General features: G+C 37.3%; 2 protein-coding genes across 4 annotated transcripts in view; one reads left to right on the top strand and one right to left on the bottom strand.

The window, feature by feature from the left end:
• The window catches only part of SLC30A7 (solute carrier family 30 member 7), an 82,572-nt gene extending 62,604 nt beyond the window's left edge, over positions 1-19,968 (top strand). Inside the window, exons 9-11 of the mRNA XM_049616705.1 lie at positions 943-1,033; positions 7,396-7,545; positions 15,908-19,968. Of these exons, the coding sequence (XP_049472662.1) occupies positions 943-1,033; positions 7,396-7,545; positions 15,908-15,955 (289 nt within the window). The 3' untranslated portion in view covers positions 15,956-19,968. The remainder of the gene's footprint in view (positions 1-942; positions 1,034-7,395; positions 7,546-15,907) is intronic.
• Positions 15,986-20,583, bottom strand: part of DPH5 (diphthamide biosynthesis 5) — a 52,561-nt gene continuing 47,963 nt past the window's right edge. For all 3 annotated transcript variants that reach the window (XM_049616709.1, XM_049616711.1, XM_049616710.1), the window contains one exon: positions 15,986-16,389. In XM_049616709.1, coding sequence (XP_049472666.1) covers positions 16,292-16,389 — 98 coding nt within the window. In that variant the 3' untranslated portion in view covers positions 15,986-16,291. The remainder of the gene's footprint in view (positions 16,390-20,583) is intronic.

The raw sequence follows: 20,583 nt of genomic DNA, 5'->3' as shown, positions 1-20,583 counted from the left end.
CATTGTACTGTTAGTTGTTTTGTGGACATTTAACCATCCAAAGAGCTTAAAGTAGTGATTTCCAAATACTGGTGGAGGACCGGCTACAGCAATACACACATTCAGACCCTGTCACTAAAGGTGCTGATGCACTACATCTGTGGTTATATCGAGGCTTCTCTACTTTTTATTTTATTTTATTTAAATTTTTTAAATCTGTGTTTATTTATTTATTATTATTATTATTATTTTATTTTTTTTTTTTTGAGAAAGAGACAGAGTGCGAGCAAGGGAGGAACAGAGAGGGAAACATGGGATCTGAAGCAGGCTCCAGGCTCCGAGCTGTCACACAGAGCCCGATGCAGGGCTGAAACTCACGAACTGTGAGATCATGACCTGAGCCAGAGTCAGACGCTTAACTGAGCCACCCAGGCACCCCTCCCTTCTATTTTTTAAATAATGAAAATATATAAATGGTAATGAAAGATATGTAATTGATATGTAATTGGGCTGTAAAAATATTGGATGAACAGACTAATATACCATATTAATTTTTTTGTATTTTTCCTTACAATACTATTCAGATACATACATGTAATATTTGATAAATAAGGACCAGTTGGCCATTGTATATTTTATAGATTACATTGGAAGATTCTGGTCAATTGAAATAATGGTTTAAATAGCAGTTGAATGACTCCTATGTTTAGATTTTCAATGCTTCAATACTATTCAGTAGTATAGTTCAGTGTTTCGTATGTTAGTGCATTTTATCTAGCTCTTTTATTTTTAATAATAACTTACCGATCACAGGACAAATTTAGAACAATGACTAGATTCTTTTTTCTTCATATTATTCTGATAAATCTTACTATGTTCTAGTATAGGGAGGTATATTATTACTTTCTTGCAGTATGGGATTGTCAGAATGGATTTAATAAATGTTTTCTTCCTTTTCTTTAGCGTTATTCCTCTTTTAAGAGAATCTGTTGGCATATTAATGCAGAGAACCCCTCCAGTGTTGGAAAATACTCTGCCTCAGTGCTATCAGAGGGTAAGTTTCAGAGCTTCCAAGCCATTAAATTTTATGTTGTTTCCAAGCTGTTAGGGTTTTTAACTTTTACAAATATGGGTAGCATATGTATATAATTTAGTATTTCTTCAAGATTGAATGCTGACCATGAATGCTATTTACACAAACCAGAATAAAATCATTGGAAAATACTGAACTTTACTAAGGAAAATGTGGTAGAACTTGTCCTTGTTTAGAATTTGAGCAGTTCTTTTAAAATATAGGTATGAATAGCAGATGATATAAGCATTTATTCAACCTGTATTTTTTGAGCTCCTACTTTGTGCCGGGTATTCTAATAAGGTACTAAGGATGTAAGAGTAAGCAAGACAGACAGTGTTCTGTTCTCGAAGAGTGTACGGTCTAGTGGGGAAAAACAGGCACTAAATACCTTGAGAAGTAAGAAAATATCCATGACGTTACTGTAATAGAAATAAAACAAAGTGTGGTAGACGTGGATGGTTACCTTAGATTCACTAAGGAAATTATATTCAAGGAAATCGAAACCTTGATGACATGAAGGAGCCAGCCTTATGAAAATTGTGGAGGAGAGGGTTTCAGGCAAAGGAACAGTTTATGCTTCGCGCAGAAGTTCTGTGGCTGGAACTAATTTTGAGTTGTGAGGAACAGAAGAAAAGGCTACTGTGGCTGGAGTGTAATCAACAAAGGGATGAGTGGCTGGAAAGGCTGCAGAGAATGGTAGGGGCCAGATCATACAGAGATTTTGGTCTTACCAAGAAGTTTAGATTTAATTTTAATCCAGTGGGAAGCATTAGAAAATTTTTAGGCAGGTACAGTGTCCTAAAACTTAGGTTTTTAAAAGATTATTCTGCTTGCTACTGGAGAACAAATTCTAGAGAGAATGAAAGAAAGAAAGCCAGTGATGAGGCTGTTGTTATCTATGTGGGGAGAAATAGTGGCTAGGACTAAAGAGGTAGCAGTGAAGATGGAGGTAAGGACATATTTGGGATACATTTTCGGAGATGATTATATATTAGTGGAGAGGAGAAAAAGTATTGCCTCTCAGCTAGGTAGATGCTGATACCATTTGTTAAGATTAAGGTTGTATTGATGTAGGTTTGAGGATGGAAAATCCCCCAAATCAAGAGTTCTATTCTGCATATGTTAGAATTGAAGCACCTACTATTGGTATAGGGGAAATATAAATGCAGTGGTTGGATATGCAGATCTGGTGTTCAGGGACAGATTAGGTAGGACTAGAAAGAGTTTTGAGACATCAATATATGAATATTTAAAATATTAGGATTATATGAGATTACCTTGGGAGAATTAAGCTCTCTTCTTTTTAGCTTTACTCTCACCTCCAGATTTACAGCACAGGCGGTAGAAAGCCAGAAAAAGGAGTGGTTAGTAAGGCAACTGGAAAACCAGAAGAGTGTAGTCTCTCAGAACTGAAGAAGGAAGCAGTAATCAACTGCCCTGAATCTTTCTGAGGGGCAAGCAGGGTAGGAACAGAGAAGTTACCATTGACTGGCATCATGAACATCGCTAATGACCTTGATAAGACCAGTTTCAGAGAGTTTGGGGAGGAGAGCATGATTTGAGTAGATTAAGGAGAAAATGAATTGGGGAAATTAAGGATAGTAGCTAAGACTATTTAAGAAGTGTTGCTGTAAAACCCAGTGTTTGTAGCAGCACTATCAACAATAGCCAAAGTATGGAAAGAGCCCAAATGTCCATCGATGGATGAATGGATAAAGAAGAGGTGGTATATATATACAATGGAGTATTACTCAGCAATCAAAAAGAATGAAATCTTGCCATTTCAGTTGCATGGATGGAACTGGAGGGTATTATGCTAAGTGAAATTAGAGAAAGACAAAAATCATATGACTTCACTCATATGAGGACTTTAAGAGACAAAACAGATAAACATAAGGGAAGGGAAACAAAAATAATATAAAAACAGGGGGACAAAACAGAAGAGACTCATAAATATGGAGAACAAACTGAGGGTTATGGAGGGGTTGTCGGGGGGGGGGATGGGCTAAATGGGTAAGGGGCACTAGGGAATCTACTCCTGAAATCATTGTTGTACTATATGCTAACTAACTTGGATGTAAATTAAAAAAATAAACTAAATAAAAATTTAAAAAGAATAATAAAAAAAAATTTTTTAAGTAAAAAAAAAAAAGAAGTGCTGCTGTTAAAAGGAGCAAAGAAATGAGGTGACAGCCTGGTATGGATGTAGTATCAGGCAGTGTCAGTTTTTAAAATAAGATATTTTAGAACAGTGCTGTCCCATAGAACTTTCCCCAGTAATGGAAATATTGTATAATCTGCACCATCCAGTACAGAGATCAGAAACAGCATGTGGCTATTGAGCACTTGAAGTATGGCCAGCACAACTGACTTTGTTAATGTATTTTAATTTTCATGTAGTTAAACAGGCACATGTGTGTAGTTATTTCTGTATTACACAGCGTAGTTCAGGAGCATGTTTGTTATTGATAGGAATGGGCCATCCTAGAGGAAGAAATCGATGGTATGGTAGTAAAGGTGGTTATTGAAAGAATGAAGTTCTTAAGAAGAAAAAGGATAGAACTGAAAGCCCTATGGGGGAATTCAGTGTAGAAGGAAGCCAGGGGTACTGTATCCCTGGAGGGGGGCGGGCAGAAAGTGCTGACATAGGGTTCAGTCAGTTAAGCATTGACTTTGGCTCAGGTCATGATCTCATGGTTCCTGGGTTCAAGCCCCGTGTCGGGCTGTGCCCTGGCAGTGTGGGGCCTGCTTGGGATTCTCTCTCTCTGCCCCTCCCCTGCTCATATGCTGTCTTTCTCTTTCTCAAAATAAATAAATAAACTTAAAAAAAAAAATGTGCTGGCATAGATGAGGGTCAACTGGTAGATTTGGTGGTATAGGATAAGGGATTTTCTATGTACTTTTATTTTCTTTATGATTTATAAGGCAGTGTAATCAAACAAAAAAGCTTAGAAAGGCAGAGGAAAAAAGAAGAAGGTGTAAAAGGGGGGTTTTTTTGAAGGAGGGAAAGTGAAGTGTTGCCCATTTTGACATTTGTGGTTATGATTGTAAGGTAGGATAGTCATCATAATTATGGAAGAGAAGGGAGCAATTTATTGAATGTTTACTATAAAGCTGGTTCCTGTACTAAGTATTTTACATATATGGTTTCTGGTCTTCACCATATTTATACAGGGTAAGTTTTATCGTCCTTTGCATAGGTAAAATTGAGGCTCAGAGAATTTAAGTAACTCATCCAAGGTCACAAATGCTAGTGGCTCAACCAGCATTCTACTCCTTATCCATCTGACTCCAAAGCTCATGCCCTTTCTGTTCTACCACACCATCAGAATAGGAAAAGCAACACAGATTTTCATCTGTAACTACAGTTTCCCCATATTTTTTAATGTGAAGAGAGTTAAAGTCAGTTTGTATAGGAATCATTCCTTAGTCTTACTACAAGACTACTTGCTTTCTTAGAGGTAGAAGATATCTATTCAGTTGGTTATTTCACTCACAGTATATCCCCTGAGGATGCCATTTAGAAAAATGTAGGGTGATAATCAGGTTCTAGCCACTACATCATCAGAGTCCTGAAAGAGGAAGAAAAAGTCCACCTTGACCTCTTTTCCCAGTAAAAGCAGTTTTTAAAAAGGGCATGGTGGGTAGTGTCTCAAATTTCCTACCAACTCTCTTGGAGTTTATAGAAAATAGTGCCTACATTCATCAAATTCTGATAAAAATGAATATTTTTGATAGATTTAAGTTCCACTTTTTCTTAATTAACATCCCAAATGGATTACTTAAAAATCAGAGAATCTCAGAATTGAAAAGGATCTTGTCTTTTTGGTAATAGGCATTCTAACAGGTGTAAGGTGGTAATTCAGTGTGGTTTTGATTTGCATTTCCCTAGTGATTAATGAGTTGAGCTCCTTTTTACCTGTCTGTTGGTCATATGTATGTCTTCTCTGGAAAAATGTCCATTCTAATCCTCTGTCCATTTTTTTTTTTAATGTTTATTTATTTTTGAGAGAGAGACAGAGCATGAGTGGGGAAGGGGCAGAGAGAGAGGGAGACACAGAATCCCACAGCTCAGGCTCTGAGCTGTCAGCACAGAGTCCAACATGGGGCTTGAACTCACGAACTGCAAGATCATGACCAGAGCCAAAGCCGGATGCTTAACTGACTGAGCCACTCAGGCACCCCTGTCCATTTTTTAATCAGAGAGTTTGCCTTTTTGCTATTGAGTTGTATGAGTTATTTTTATATTTTGTATATTAACCCCTACATATTCAATTTTTAATGGTCCTTTCCCACATTTACTTTTTTTCTCATATTACAGCATTTTCTGTATTTCCAAAAACGTATCCATTTTATTTAGGTTTTCAAAATCATGTTTTTATTTTGTGTGTGTTTATGTATATATATTATACACACACATAGACACACACACAATTTACTGAGCAACTTACTTGGGGCAGGAATTGTTTTTAGGTGCTTAGGTGCTAATTGTTTTTAGGTGTTTTTAGGTGCTTTAGGTGTTTTATGTTTATACAAAACATAAAAAAACAAAAATACATCCCTGCTCTTATTGAGCTTAAGTTTAACTACATGAGAATTAAGTTCAGGCTATAAAAATTATAAATAACATAAAGGAGTAATGCAATATGTGACAATATGCTCTAAAAAGTAAAAAAAAAAAAAAAAAAGCAGAGAAACATGAAAGTGAAAACATTATTTTAGATAATGTAACAGAAGACCCAGAGCACAGAGTTACAGTAACTTACTGAGATGACATTTGCCTAAAAACCCATACATAGTCGAGCGAGTAGAAATCAGGAAGGGAGGTACACTGCAGGCAGAGGGAACAGCAAACACCCGGAGGTGGGAGTGTGCCAGACTTTTCAACCAGTGGTGAGGACGCTGGTTTAGCTGGGGAAGAAGGAGCAAGGCCGGGGCAATAGGAGATGAGGTGGTCAGGTAAAGGGGGGGCCATGTGACACGGGTCCGTGTAAGCCATCGTGAAAACATTGGTCTTTGTTCAGCATAAGATGGGAAGTCCTTGGAGGATTTTGAACAGGCAAGTGGCAGCATCTGACCCAAACTAACAGGATCGCACTCGGGCTACTGTGATGAGAATAGATGGAAGAGGTGCAAGAATAGAAATAGAGCAGTTATTAAAATATTTTATTATTATTATAATTATACTTGAGATAATAATACTTGAGATATATAACTGAGATATACTTGAGATATAATCCAGACTTGAGATAATGCTGTCTTCAGCTAGGCTGATAGCAGTGGAGATGGTGAGAAGTGTTTGGATTCAACTTTTAAAATCTGTTGTGTGTAGTTGGTTTCCCTTTTCATTCTTTTTTTTTTTTTTTTTTTTAAACCTCCATCAGAGGTTGTCTTCCCAATGGTTGTCAGCTTAAGGACAACCTTACGGAGCCATTGGAAAAACTTAGCAACTTCTCTCTCTTTTTTGTTATCACATGATTCAGAGAAGGGTTTGTGTTGGCATTTAGCTCCTTGGGGGCTTGGGGATGCAAAGGTCTTGTAGTTTCTGGTACAGTGAAGAACTGTCCTGTCCAAAATACGCCCCCTTTAAGAAATACTGACTTCTCTACTTCACTAATCTTGCAAAGAGCTACTTTTTTGATATTGTGATTTCTAACAGTTTCTAAATCTCTGGTTCATTAATTTCTGTCCTTTATTTCCTTCCTTCCAATTTTGTGGAGTTCACTTTGTTGTTCTAGGTTCTTAGCTCATTTGTGTTCTCTGATCAATGTATTTGAAAATGTAAATGTCCATCTAGGTGCTCTGTTAGCTGTACCCTACATATTTTGATAGGGCTTCATTCATATTTCCCAAACACCTGCCACAGCACATAATGAGTACCCAATAGGTATTTGCTAGTTAATTCAAATATCTCCAGCCCCTTTTTACATTATTTTTAATGTTTATTTATTATTGAGAGAGACAGAGACAGAGTGTGAGCAGGGGAGGGATAGAGACAGAGGGAGACACAGAATCCAAAGGCAGGCTCCAGGCTCTGAGCTGTCAACACAGAGCCCGACGTGGGGTTCGAACCCACGAACTGTGAAATCATGACCTGAGCCAAAGTCGGACCTTTAACAACTGAGCCACCCAAGCACCCCTCTCCAACCCCGTTTTTGAACCAGAGAATAGAATCCATGTTTACTGAAATGCCACGTAATAATATGATAATATTATGGTTAATAATTTAAGTAAGAGTGTACTGAACTGTTGCATATAATAATTATAAAATAGCATACATAATAAAATAAGGGGGCCCTTGTGCTTGATTACGATGCTAATATCTGTCCTTTATATTTCAGGTGCAGCAGTTACAAGGAGTTTACAGTTTACAAGAACAGCACTTCTGGACCTTATGTTCTGATGTTTACGTTGGGACGTTGAAATTAGTAGTAGCACCTGATGCTGATGCCAGGTGGATTTTAAGCCAAACACATAACATTTTTACTCAGGTATGACTTCTTTTATTAACTTCTTAAGGATCTTTGAATTTATCTACTAGTTTAAAAAATATTTACTACTTAACAGAGTAAATACTTATATCTATCCTATACTATGAGGAAAGCATAAAGGTACTTTTTTCACTCATACTGTCAAATTTGGGATTCTAATTTTAGTTAATACTCTTAAGGAAGATATTCCTATTTACTCATTATTGCACTAATTTGAATTCTTTTAAGAAAAAGTAGATCCTCCTTTATTGTATACTCCTTACAAGGCATATTAAATGCTTTTTAAAGCCAGGAACTAAAATAGCATTTGGAATAAGAATAATGCCTTGTCAGTGGCTTTAGCTAAAAGTAGACTGTGTTAACGGTTTTGTATGATAGCAAAGCCATAGTTCTGTGTTGATGTAAAAGCTTAATATGCTGTTGTGTTTGGGTTCACAAATTAGTCAATGCATGCCTGCAACCAAATTATTTCATTATATTAATGCTTAAGCCATCGTGGGTTGACATAGTCATGTGACCAATAACCATTGGAGGAGTGATTGCTGTGTTCTTCTCTTATCTATTGGGAGAATAAGAACATCTAAGGAGAGAGTGAGAAAATAGAAATTCTTCTCTCACTCCAGTTTGCTGGAAACGTTTGGCAAAATAATCTAGATGTTGACACTGCTGCCAAAATTATCTAGCACATAGATCTAGTGAGGAACTGTTTCCATGCCTTGAAACTGTGTGCTTTAAAACTGGCACATGCCTCCGGGTGTGAAGCAGTGAGAAGCCTATAACACCACCTGTGTGGTATTCTTGCCAGAGATGGTTAACGTGAATCTAATCACTAGCAAACAATCAGACAATCCCAGCTTGTAGAAACTTCTACAAGACTGTTAGCCTGCATTGTTACCAACTGTCAGTGTCAAGAAAGGGGGAAAATAACTACTAGGGGATTATGCTAAATTAGAGACTTCACAATTAAATGCAATGCATAATCCTTGGTTGAATCTTGGATTGGAAATAAAAAAACAGGCACAGAGGAAATTATTGGGTGATTGGGAAATCCGAATATGGACTGCATAATAGTTCATAATAATTGTGTAGGTGTTAGATTTCTTGGGTGTGATAATGATATTGTGGTTATCAAAGAAAGTTCCCATTCTGAGCAGATACATGCTGAAGGATTTAGCGGCAAAGGGTCAGGATGTCTGATTTTCAAATGGTTCAGCAAAAGTGAAAAGATTCCTTTTAGAGAAATAAAGGAAATGTGGCAGAATGTTAGCAACTGGTGAATGTAGGCGATGGGTAGATAGGTATTTATCATACTATTCTTTTGATCTTAAAGTTTTTCAAAATAAAAATTAAAAAATAAAAACTTTAGAGACCCCTCATTGCCACCAGGATAAAACCCAAACTTCAGCACAGCCCAATTCAGTTTTCAAGCCTCCTGTTCTTCATTCCCATGTACTTCATATCCCTCCAGACTATTTACTTTCCTGTGTGGGACAAACTGTACTCTAATCTAAAGGTCCATTTCAATTGTTACTTTCCCTCTGAAGCCTAAAAACCCCTCCAAGCAGCATTACTTTATCCTGTGATAATACATATTTATCTTCAGGTTCCTTCCAGACATCATGATTTTGCATTCCCAATACTTAGAAAAATGTACATGTATAATAAATTTGTTGAATAAACAAATTCTTAAAATTGTATTTGAACAAAACTGTCTTTACATATGCTAAGTATGGAAAAAGTATGGTTGGGTTCTCATTGGTCTTTTTAACCACAGCACAAAAATACGGTCATGATATATACAGACACACACACACACACACACACACACACACACACAGAAAGGGAAAGAGGGAGAGAAAAAGGAAGAGAGGGAGAGAAACATCATTATCTTCAGACATGGACAACAGAACATAATATGCAGTTTAGTTAAGTTCAGGACCTTAGTACAAATTAAATGACATCTCAAAAAAGGAAAAGAAATGAAATGATTTCTCTAATAATGAGAAATGTATGTTAATGTTCCTTGGGGGATAAGTAATGACATAATTTTATGTATAGGGAACAGCAAGACTTACTCTAGTATAAAACAGTCTGCTGGTACCACTTACTCTGGGATCTGAAGAACTACGTGTCTTTTCTTAACAGATACTATAATAAGTCTGTATCATTATGGCTTTCATGTCATAATGAAGTGTGCAAGACCTTCACAGTACGTCTGAATCCTTCTCCCACCTCCTTCCTGTGTTAGAGGCCAAAGGAGAATGTGGCTAGCAATAACTTTGCTCTTCCCCCGTTATTTCTAGATCATCATGCTCTCCTTTACCTTTTTCTTCTGGTTCTACCATGTCCTTCCACCCCCATTGTATAAGCCTCTGTTGACCTGTAGGACACACTGTACTCTTCTGTGACTTGGGCGCTTAGTCACGGTTTTCCCTCTGCAAAGGAAATGCCACTTCTAGGTTTAGAAATGCACAAGCAGCTGTGTCTGTGCTTAGGAACTGCTGAAGTTGTAACTGAAGTAGGTGGAGGACGTTCTTCTGGTAACCCTGGAAATCTTGGCTTTTCAAATGGCTGAAGCTGAAAGTTTATTCAGCTGCTTCTTTGGTTTTGGAGACTGTATTTGGCTTTTGAAATTTTTAAGCTCTGAAAAATATTTTAAGCCTTTTCATCAGCCAGGGTCAAGCCACCCTGTTCCACGCTCAGCAGAGACCAGGGATTTGCAGTGAAGATGGTTCAACGCGTTTTTTCTAGAGGGGAGCGGGGGTCACCCTACTGATGTTTCATTCCATCCTTTAATTATTTTACAGTTGTTTGGTGATCATTGTTTTGGTTCTGACATAGCAGAAATTGAAGTTCCAAAAGACTGAGAAGGATCTTCTCAATAATAAGTTACACTTTTTGGTTTTATGACATTTTCAGGTATCTTTCTTACAGCTGATCTTAAATCAGAATTTAAGTAATAGTTTTTGGTTAGTAAGTTGTTCTTGCTAAACTGTATATGAAGATAACCTTAAACTGAAAGGACCAACATCAGTCTGTGAATTATAATTTTCCATTCTGGTGATAAAACTGTAAGCTTCATGACTCTTTAGAACTGTATATTAGGCATGTCCTTTTTATTCTCATTTTCCTTGGTTATCAATTAATCTTTAATGGCCAAAGGAGTTGGCTTGCTGTGCATGAAGAGAGAGTAAAACAAGTGAATTGGTGAACTTAGATTCCTTAGGGATTTTTAGTGAAGGGATAATGCGATTTTTAAACTACAAGGTTTTCTGTTAGCATAAAAAAAGTTCTCTCTCCCATTCTCCCCTGCACTAACTTTTAAAAAATGAGTTATCATTTGGCAATTGAGGAGATAGAAAACTTATTTTTTATATTTGGTATATGAACAGGAAGAGAAAGGATACTGGATTAAGACGGCAATTTAACATTTTATGTTTCTTTAAAACTTGCTGATATCATCTGTTAATTTTTTTAATATACTGTTTTGTTAGAAATAATGTTTGAAGAAAAAATCTCAAATATGCTTGTTTCATTGCTCTCTTCAGTTCCACAAAGCACTGAAGACAGTCAAGCTTAAGACATGCTCTTTATTCAGTGATAGAACTTCTATCATGATTTCTTTCATCTTTTCTACTCTCCTGTGTCTGTTATGCATATTAAGTCCTGAACCCCCGCTTCCTGCTTCAGCTTTTTGTGCTCTATTCTCTAGCCTCAAAATAGAAGTTCATACTGATAATCCAGGAAGGAACCAGAAAGCCTCTTCACATGAGCAAATGGGAGTTACCCAAGTTTCAGGAACCTCCCCATCCCTCCATGCTCCTGATCCCATCCCTGTCTGACCATAGACCTCCCCCAGCCTCATGTCTGCTGGAGGGTAAGGGTAGCGAGTGGGAGAAGCTACCTACCCCTTTCCTGTTTGTAGATGGTTTTAATCTTAATTTTTATGTATCGATTCTGCTTCCCAACTCTTCAACTTTTCCTTGTCCAACTTTACATTTTTTTCATTGTATGTGCACCTTCTGAGGAGGTTGGAGTAAACAGCCATAGAATGTGAGGCAGACAGGTCCCTAGGTTTATTGTTTTTAATTAATTCACAAGGTTTAAGCTTTCATTGGTTGGTTGATGGAGGGCAGAAAATAGCAGTAGCAAATCACCTTTATTGAGAGCCCACCAGTGCCAAGCATTTTGACAGGTGCTTAACATAATAATCTAGCCTTACAAAACAGGTTCTATTATTTGCAATTTTTAGAAGAAGGAACCCGGGCCCAAGTTATTGCTCATGACTTACAATTTCATCACATTCACCAGGGTGCCTGGATGACTCAGTTGGTTGGGCATCTGACTTTGGCTCAGGTCATGATCTCACGGTTCATGAGTTCAAGACCCGCATCAGGCTCTGTGCTGACAGCTTGGTGCCTGGAGCCTACTTTGGATTCTGTGTTTCCCTCTCTCTGTGCCCCTCGTCCACTCATGCTCTGTCTCTCTTTCAAAAATGAATAAACGTTAAAAAAAATTAAAAAATAATTTTATCATATTCACTCGCTGTTTCACTAATTCTGAGATGCTTTAGTTTTACATGCAAGAGTAAGGCAGTTTTCAACACTTCAGTTTAAAAGGATAAAGTCAGGGGCCACTGGCTGTCTCAGTCAGTTAAGTGTTCAACTTCGGCTCAGGTCATGATGTCGTGGTCTGCGAGTTCAAGCCCAGCATTGGGCTCTGTGCTGACAACTCCAGAGCCTGCAGCCTGTTTCAGATTCTGTGTCTCCTTCTCTCTCTGCCCCTCCCCCACTTACACTGTCTCTTAAAAATGAATAAATGTTTAAAAATAAATAAATAAAAGGATAAAGTTAATATTATATATTCAAAAACTAAAAAGTAGAAAGCTTCTGTATAATTTGGTAGAGAACACAAACCAGAATTTTCTGTAGCCATTTTCCCGTTTACTTTCCTAATTTTTTAAAAGTTTCTGAGTCATTTGCCTTTTCACAACAGTGAGTATTTATTGAGGATTTTCTAAGTCTATGGCACCAGGTTAACATTTATTTTCTTAGCAGTGCATGTATGTTAAAAAGTAAGTCTTAGTTTTAAAAAGTGTTGACTGAATTCTGGTTTATATTACTCTCATGATATAAGATACAATGAATATTATATAGTTTTCACTTTTTAAAGACAATCCCCTGCCAGGCTATGACTCCTGGTGCCATCCCAGTGGTAGAATGTTTTAATGTAACCAAGCCCTGTTTTGATCTGCTAGAGTATTTGTCCTCTCTTTATGATGAGAGTAAACTGTATTGAAAAGCTGGCTTGCATTCAGGGAGTACATGACTCAGTATAGGATTCTTTGGCAATTCTGCTTCTTTACTTTGAAGGAAATGGAGAAAGGAACATGGGAAGCTGGAAAACTTGAGGCTGTCCCCCTCAGGACAGCTGGATGAAGCAAAATGACTGCTTCTGTTAGACCAAGCTTTTTATGTAAAGCTGTAGCCTCTCAGGGGAAAGATATAAGCTTGAGTAATTAACTCATGATTATGCAAAGATCAATTTACCTAGCCTCTTTGTTTTTCCTCTTTTTTTATTGCCTTGGGCTAACCTCATTTCTTATTACCATTTTCACTGTAGTAGGGCTGGGAGTGAGGAAAGTGACAGGGCTAGTGACAGGAGCCCGACTTAGTTTGCCCATTTTACTTTCATTAAGAATTTTGTTAAAAGAGACAAGAAATTAAGCCAGTTATTTGGGCCAAAGTTGTTTTTTTAAGGTCAGACATACAGGAATTTTGCAGAAGAGTTCCTTCATTATTTCAGAGGCCATCTGGGTTGAGTAAATCAAATACATTTACCTAGAATGAATCATAATAATTTGTTTCCGTAGACTTTAATAGCACATGAAATCCTTTCTTATATGTTCACATATGTTCCTTCCAGTAGTGCCTGGTATGGAACAAGGCTTTATTAAACATTTGTCAAATACTGGATGAACATGTAACAGTTTTGTGAGATGAGTAGGCTTGGTATGTATCGACGCTTTTACAATGAGACAATTGAGGTTTGTTCTAAATGTTAGCCCCAAATCCTTCTGTTTTCTGCCAGAAGCCTCTTTAAGGAGAGGCTGCTATTAAATGTATTTTCCGGAAATTTGAATAACAAATAACAATTTTGAATAACAGCTTTAACTTGACCGCAGCAAAGATTTATTTTATTATTATTTTTTAATGCAGCAAGAAAGCTGAAGGGTGTTCTGTGCTGGGAAGCTTCCAGGTCTCCCCAGTGTTTTGTCCCATCAGAGTCGCTCCTGCTCCTGCTCCTCCCACACACCAATCAGTGCCGTGCAGAGCCCTCCACCGTGAACGCTAGGAAATAAAGCCATGCTAGAAATTACCTCAAGATGGTAGTGTTAATAGATTTTTATCCCCCACTCTGGCTCTTTTCCTTTCCATTAATATTCTGATTTACCTTTCATTCTGTGGTACTGACAAGAAAATTCTTAAACTATTGTAGGCTTTCATTTAAACAATTATTTTTATTCGAAAGAAGGAATTTAGTAGAATTTCTGTTCATCCAGTAAACATTTATTGATTACTTACTCTGTGCCAGGCATTACTTGAGGTATAGAGGTCAGCAGTGAAAAAAAAGACAAAATCCTTTTTTTTGGAGAGATTACATGATAATGGGTGAGCAACAGTAAACACAGCAGGATAGCAAATGCTAAATTTTATAATGTGTCAGGAGGTGGTAAGTGTTGTGGATTGGGGAATCAGGGTTAGGGAAGGGTAGGGAGCATACTTGCTGGATAAATGAACCGAATGCATTTTATATAGGGTAGGCCTCACTGGTGTCTGACCGGAGAGGGAGCATGTCACATGGTTATCTCAGGGAACGCTGTTACTGGCAGAAGGGTCGAGTGAAGCTGGAACAAGAGGAGAGGAGTCAGAGAGGTAACTGGGACCAGGTCACGGGGGTTTGTAGGCCACTGTAAGGACCAAGGAAGATGAGCAGTTGTAGGCTTTGAGTGCTGGAGTGATACCACTGCCACTGTTCTGCTGCACGTAGACCAAAGGAAGGCAAAGGCAGAGGCATGGGAACTAGATTGGAAGCCATTACAAAATCCAGGCAAGAGATGAGAGTGCCTCAGGCCAAAGTGGCAGCAATTGGAGGTGATGTGAAGTGGTCAGATTCTGGGACTGTGGTGTTTTGAAAGTGAGGCAAACAGGTATTCCTAATGGGCTGAGTGTGAGAGAAAGGTCTTTCAGTTGTAACATTAAGGATAGGATTGAACCGTAGAAGATGCAAGAGCACCAGGCTTTGAGGGGAGGCAATAGTGTTCAGTTTGGCTGTGTTGTAATACTTGTCAGACATCTGGCTAAAACTGTCAAGTAGACGGTTGGTAGGTTCCAATGTGGAAATACAAATGTGGGAGGACGAGCATATACCTGCTACCGAAAGTCTGGATAATAGATGAGATCAGCTAGGGAACAGTGCAGAAAAAGAAGGAATCTGAGGACTGGGCCTTTGGGTAGTTAGTGCTTAGTACTCCAAGTTAGGAGAAAGAAGCACCAAAGGAGATTAAGGAAGACTGATAAATGAGGTAAAAAGTTACCAGTGAGTATTCTCTGGAAGCCAAGAGGGATAAAGCGTTTTCGTTAGGAGATCGCCTGTGTCCTTGCTGATAGACTAACTGCCTCTTGGACTGACAAGTGAGCACTGGTCTGAGCACCTTGGAGGTGACCCTGACCAACAGCTTTGCAAAGTGGTGGGTGGCAAAAGTTCAGCTGAAATGTGTTCAAGAGAAGAGAGAAAAGGAATTGTAGGCAGCAAATACACAAAAATTGGTAATGTAGGAGAGCTGGTGGCAATTTAGAGAACAGTCTTTGAGTAGTGAGTTCACATCCAAAATGGAAGAGAGGAGTAGAATGTATTTAAATGACCAACAGATGGTCATACGTAAGTGTTTACTAATCATCCGTCACAGGGAGATGGGGCCTGGATCGATTTATGATTTTAGTAGCCAACTAAGCAAGCACTATGGTGTTCTCTGGCAGAGTAACAGTACACGGGTAACCTAATTGTTCCAAATTTCGCTGGGACATGGTTTATAATCAGTAGCATGGCTTTCTTCCCTAGAGGCAAATGAAGGATGTTTTTTGCAACTTATCACTATGCTTATTTCTAAAGTAACATTGCTGGCCCTTTATGATGAAAAATAGAGAATAATTGTTCCAGAGGCAGAAGAGAAAAGTAATGCTTTCCTTTAAAAAAAAAAAAAAAAAAAAGGTTGTTTTTTTTTTTAAATTAATTTCTGAAATGTGTAGTGTGTTACTGGTTTGATTTTCTAATTTTTTTTTTTTTTTTTTTAACTTTTCAGGCTGGAGTGAGACAGCTTTATGTACAGATTGACTTTGCGGCCATGTAATGAATGAAAAGAAATTGTCCTTTTTGGGGGACCCAATATTTCTGGTACTGTACAATCCAAAACACTGTACCTAGCTTTTTAAGACGGAAATCGTCACTACAAGTCCCCAGCTCCAAGTACACCAGGTAGCGTCAGCCGTTTGTGCTCTGCCAGGACTTCACAGCTGAGGGATCAGAGTTAAGAGGGTCTCTCCTGGACTGTTGGTCTTGTCTTTTGTGCTCTTCCCTCCAAACCATTTTGATTTCTGAGGTTTCTAGTTTTGTTCCAGGATGTTAGTTTTTGTTTCCTTTCTTTTCTTTTTCCATTTCAAAAATGCCCTCACTCCCAGTTCTCCTCCTAGCCAGTAAGAATTCGGACTATGGGCCTCCAGGCATCTGAATGTCTTCGCTGAAGCTGATGGAAGCCACTGCTTCCTTTCCACAAAACTAGTGTTACTAAAAAAAAAAAAAAAGAAAAAAAAGAAATCATTTTATATGTAATGTCACGATTGTTGACGTTCTTCAGTATAATCATATGTTTGTAAAATTGTTTGTACCTTGCAAACTTATGAACCAAACCATATTGGGTTTTCAAAGTGCCTTTGTATCAGAAAATGTATTTGCCAGCATAAAAATGTACCATCAAAGGTCATGCATATGTTTTTTAATGGGTAATTCTGTAATCTGTATAAGGTGGAAGACTCTTGTTAGTGATGTATACAGATTGTCTTTTCGTGTCCTTCCAGCATAGGTTTAAATATATGAAAAGTTTCCTCTTACTGCTTTACCTCATCAAAAAACAGGTGTTATTTTGCTTTTTAAATCAAATTCAGTTATCACATTGCATTATTCCATGGACTGTATTTTCAAAACTTTGCAAAGCATTTGTTTTACAGACGGTTGTTTTGACTAACTTAAAACATCTGCTAAATCCCAAATTTCTCTAAAAGCTACTTGTCTGTGATAACCTTTGCTATGTCTCCTCGCTGTTGATGGATTTTCTTAATGAAAGGAAAGGCAATGTAGAGTGAAGGCAGAAATGGTTGTGACAATGTTATTGTGTTTTTTCATTCTTCAAATGCTAAGTCATACAATTTGTTTTCTTGTGCAAGCCTTGCACAAATACAGTTGCTTTCAGAAATCCTAAAAGCAACATTTTATTGAGTTTGAACTATTGAAGATACAGATCAGTTGTGATAAAACAGGTGTCTTAGAAGTAATAAGTTGATTTTTGGGTTCTGGTGTATTTGAAAAATAAAATCGTGATTTGAGATGACAAGTGCTTGAACACTCAAAGATTCTCTGTGGTTTATGAAGAAATATTGATCTGGATAGACATTTACCCATTGTTCTTTGTTTTATCGTAAGGTATCTTCCCTTTTAACTTTAAAAAACTGAATTCTTGGGGGAAAAAACCCTGCAGGATGGAAATACTTGTTTAGAATGTAAACAATCGCTGTTATTTTGTCTAAGTTATAGAGTATCTTTCTCCCTATTTCTGATCTACAGTTTATGAACTATAGTAGGAAAACTGGACTTTATGCTTTTCTAAACTGCTGCAGATTGCTATGAGTTGTTGACAGTCTCCGTTTTGCAGATTAAGCAGTATTTTCAAAACATTTCTACTTACTGCCAGGCAGTTCTGAAGCTAAGAATTCCTGCAACAGAATATGTTTGACGAAAACAACTGTTGAGATGTTTAAGGAGGGAAAGTATAAAAGGAAACGTCCTGATAATGTACTGCTTTTTCATTATAAGTCTAAGTAGTCATTTGGAAGTTTTCATCCACTACCAAGCCTGATAGAAGCCTGGGGTGTTCTGTGGGTTTTGGCATATTGTGGAAAATGTGAGTCTAGATGAAGGCAGGAATTTTGGTTGTGTGCCTTTAAAAACTAATATACGTAATTGTACTGATTGTTCACATGTGGAGATAATATTTGCACTGGCCTGTAAAACTGACCAGTGCATTTGCAGATGCAGTTTTGCCTTTCACCAAGCCCTCCACTCCCAAGTGAAGTTTTGCATCATTTTAACTATATTCTCAATACACAAGTGCATGCGTATGTCTTTTCTTTGATAAGGCATTGAGCATACACATTATTAGACTGATATGGAACTCTAATTTTGCACCTGTTACAAGAGGTTGCCAGCTTGTATGATTTAGCAGGTTGGCATTTACATTTATGCTTTAATTAAATGTCCTTAAACCTGTGTGTGCAGTAAGGACAAATTAGTGTGAAAAAAAGCAACTTTGTTCTCACAAATACTGTTGTAACAAATACTCTGTCTCATCTGTGTTTTTGGCACAGGTGTACTGCTAAAATAGATAATTCCACTCAGAAACATTACCTGATTGTTGTTAAAGATTTGAGATGTCTTTATTATTGAGCTAAGTAATTCTTGGGCCTCAAGGGAGGGGGATGAATCTCTGAGTAGAACTTTGCCAATTTTTTAAAAACCAAAATATTCTCTGGAGAACAAATTTGTTTTGCTCTGGGGCAGTTTACTTAGCAAGGGAAACTTCCCCAAACTGAAATTACCTATATTAGTTTTGCGTTTTGAAATCTAGATTATATTACTCAAAGGGCTTACTGTGTGTGTTTTATTTTGCTGACTCCCTGTGCACTTTTGTGAGGGGCAGTGTGTAATCTGTAGCTCCGTATTCTTCTCATTGTCGCCAAGCTGTCTTGTGCAGAGGCATAAAGAAGTAGTAAGTAGTGGCACTGGGATTTACCTTGTATCCAGATGCTTCGGCATTCCTCAAAGCCTACATGTATATGCCAGGAACCAAAATACTGTGACTTGTGCACCTTTGTAAAGTAGCCCAGTCAGTGACTCCAAATGTAGTTGATGAGAGTTCTATGATGTTTTTACCTACTATGGGATAATCAATTTTGTATAGATTATTAACATTGTGGCATGCTCCTACAATGCTGGGATTTAAGAACAAAAAGATTTCATTGCGTAACAGAATTTTACATCTAAGGGACTGTCCTTAAAAGCAGTCTCATTCTACCTCTCATTTTAGAGATGAGAAAATTGAAGCCCAGAAATGCTGTCATTTACTCAAGGTCACAGAGAGAATTAGTGGCAAAGCCAAGACTAGAACCCAGGTCTTCTGACTCCAAGTCAAGTTCTTTCTACTCTGTTGTGCTGCCTCTCCAGTGTAATATTTGCCTTTCTGTAAATGTGATGAAAAATCATTTGTAAATAAAGGGAAGCTGACCTCCATTTTTGGTACATTAAGGCACTTTATAAATGGAGTTTTATTCTCTTGTTTTTCATAAGTAATTATGAGATTTAGAATATTATTTCCATACTTTCATTATGAGGTTTAGAATATTCTTTGTGGAAAATATAATTTTTGTACTCTCTTTTACTTTTTTACTCTTATGAAACCAGTTCCTGATTTTTAAAATACAATGACATCTGTGCTCTTGGATACTTTTAACTTGTGAGTGAAATTTTCTGTTAATTGCTTGAGGCTAAACCCAGTTTAAGGATTGCTTAGTTTCTTTATTTTGTTTATATTCTCTGAGCTGGTACTTTTCAGAAACTAGGCTAATTCTCACGGGTTATATATACCATTTCAGTCTTGACACTTGGTAGTTTTATTACTTAGGGAGCTTTTGAGTTTTTAATATTTGTTCTCAGAGCCACACAAAATTGGGCATTAAATGAAATACAGAACCAAACAAGTTTTTTAAATCAATAGGGTGAATTTTTGAAGTCTTACCTGAACCCCAAATATTCAATTGCTTACTTTCAACATAAAAGCATTACCTTGATAAAGTTAAACTTTTTTCTTTCTGTTACCATCTTCAAAACAAATTATTTTACAGTTCACAAGAACGTTGGCAAAAATAAATAAATGTTATTCTTTGAAGCTCACTAAAAGTTTTATTAATGGAAGAAGATGGTTTCAAGACATGATCCACCAGAAGCCTTAGTCATCTAGAGCTCTACCATAGATAGAATCTAGACCCACAAATACAATGAAAAATTACATATCAAAAAAAAAAAAAAAAAACATTTGCAGAGAAGTATAGTTAAAAGCTAAATAGATGGGAGTCTTTTTGATGAGACCATCTTTTGGTTTATGTTTAACCATTTCCTAACTACAGATTAAAACAGAAAGATTGGGGGTCAACGTATATTAGTATTTCTGTGTCAGGTTCTTTGTGTGGTCTTTTCCAGGCTATCACATTTGAAATCCTCATATTTCAATAAAGAATTTTGCATGCTTTTATGATTGATAGAGCATTTTCAAATCCCACCCCAACCCCAGCTCTGGGGAAGGAATTCTTAACTGCATTTTATTTTACAGATGAGGAAGCTGTTTTGGGAGACTTTAAATGACTTGCCCGAGGGATAGCCAGTGGTAAGGTACTGACCTTAAATCCAGTGCTTTTTTTCTGATGACTGCTGTTTTAAGTACTTCATTCTGCTGTGGTTTAAAGACCCAAGAAGTTGTAGCTGACTTAAACAGACTCTCCAGTAAAATCAGTGAACAATTACCATGACAAAATAGATTATGGTGCAATAGTTCCATATACATTGCTTAAACTCATTCCTTCATTCAGTGCTCTCATGCGTATTTCCTACCTTTGCCACTGAATTTAAACTGTGCAGCCACCTCATACCCCCTCC

This window comes from Panthera uncia, assembly GCF_023721935.1.
Source record: "Panthera uncia isolate 11264 chromosome C1 unlocalized genomic scaffold, Puncia_PCG_1.0 HiC_scaffold_4, whole genome shotgun sequence".
Taxonomy (NCBI): domain Eukaryota; kingdom Metazoa; phylum Chordata; class Mammalia; order Carnivora; family Felidae; genus Panthera; species Panthera uncia.
The sequence above is the reverse complement of the archived record's forward strand: the minus strand, read 5'-3'. Positions and strand labels throughout refer to the sequence as shown.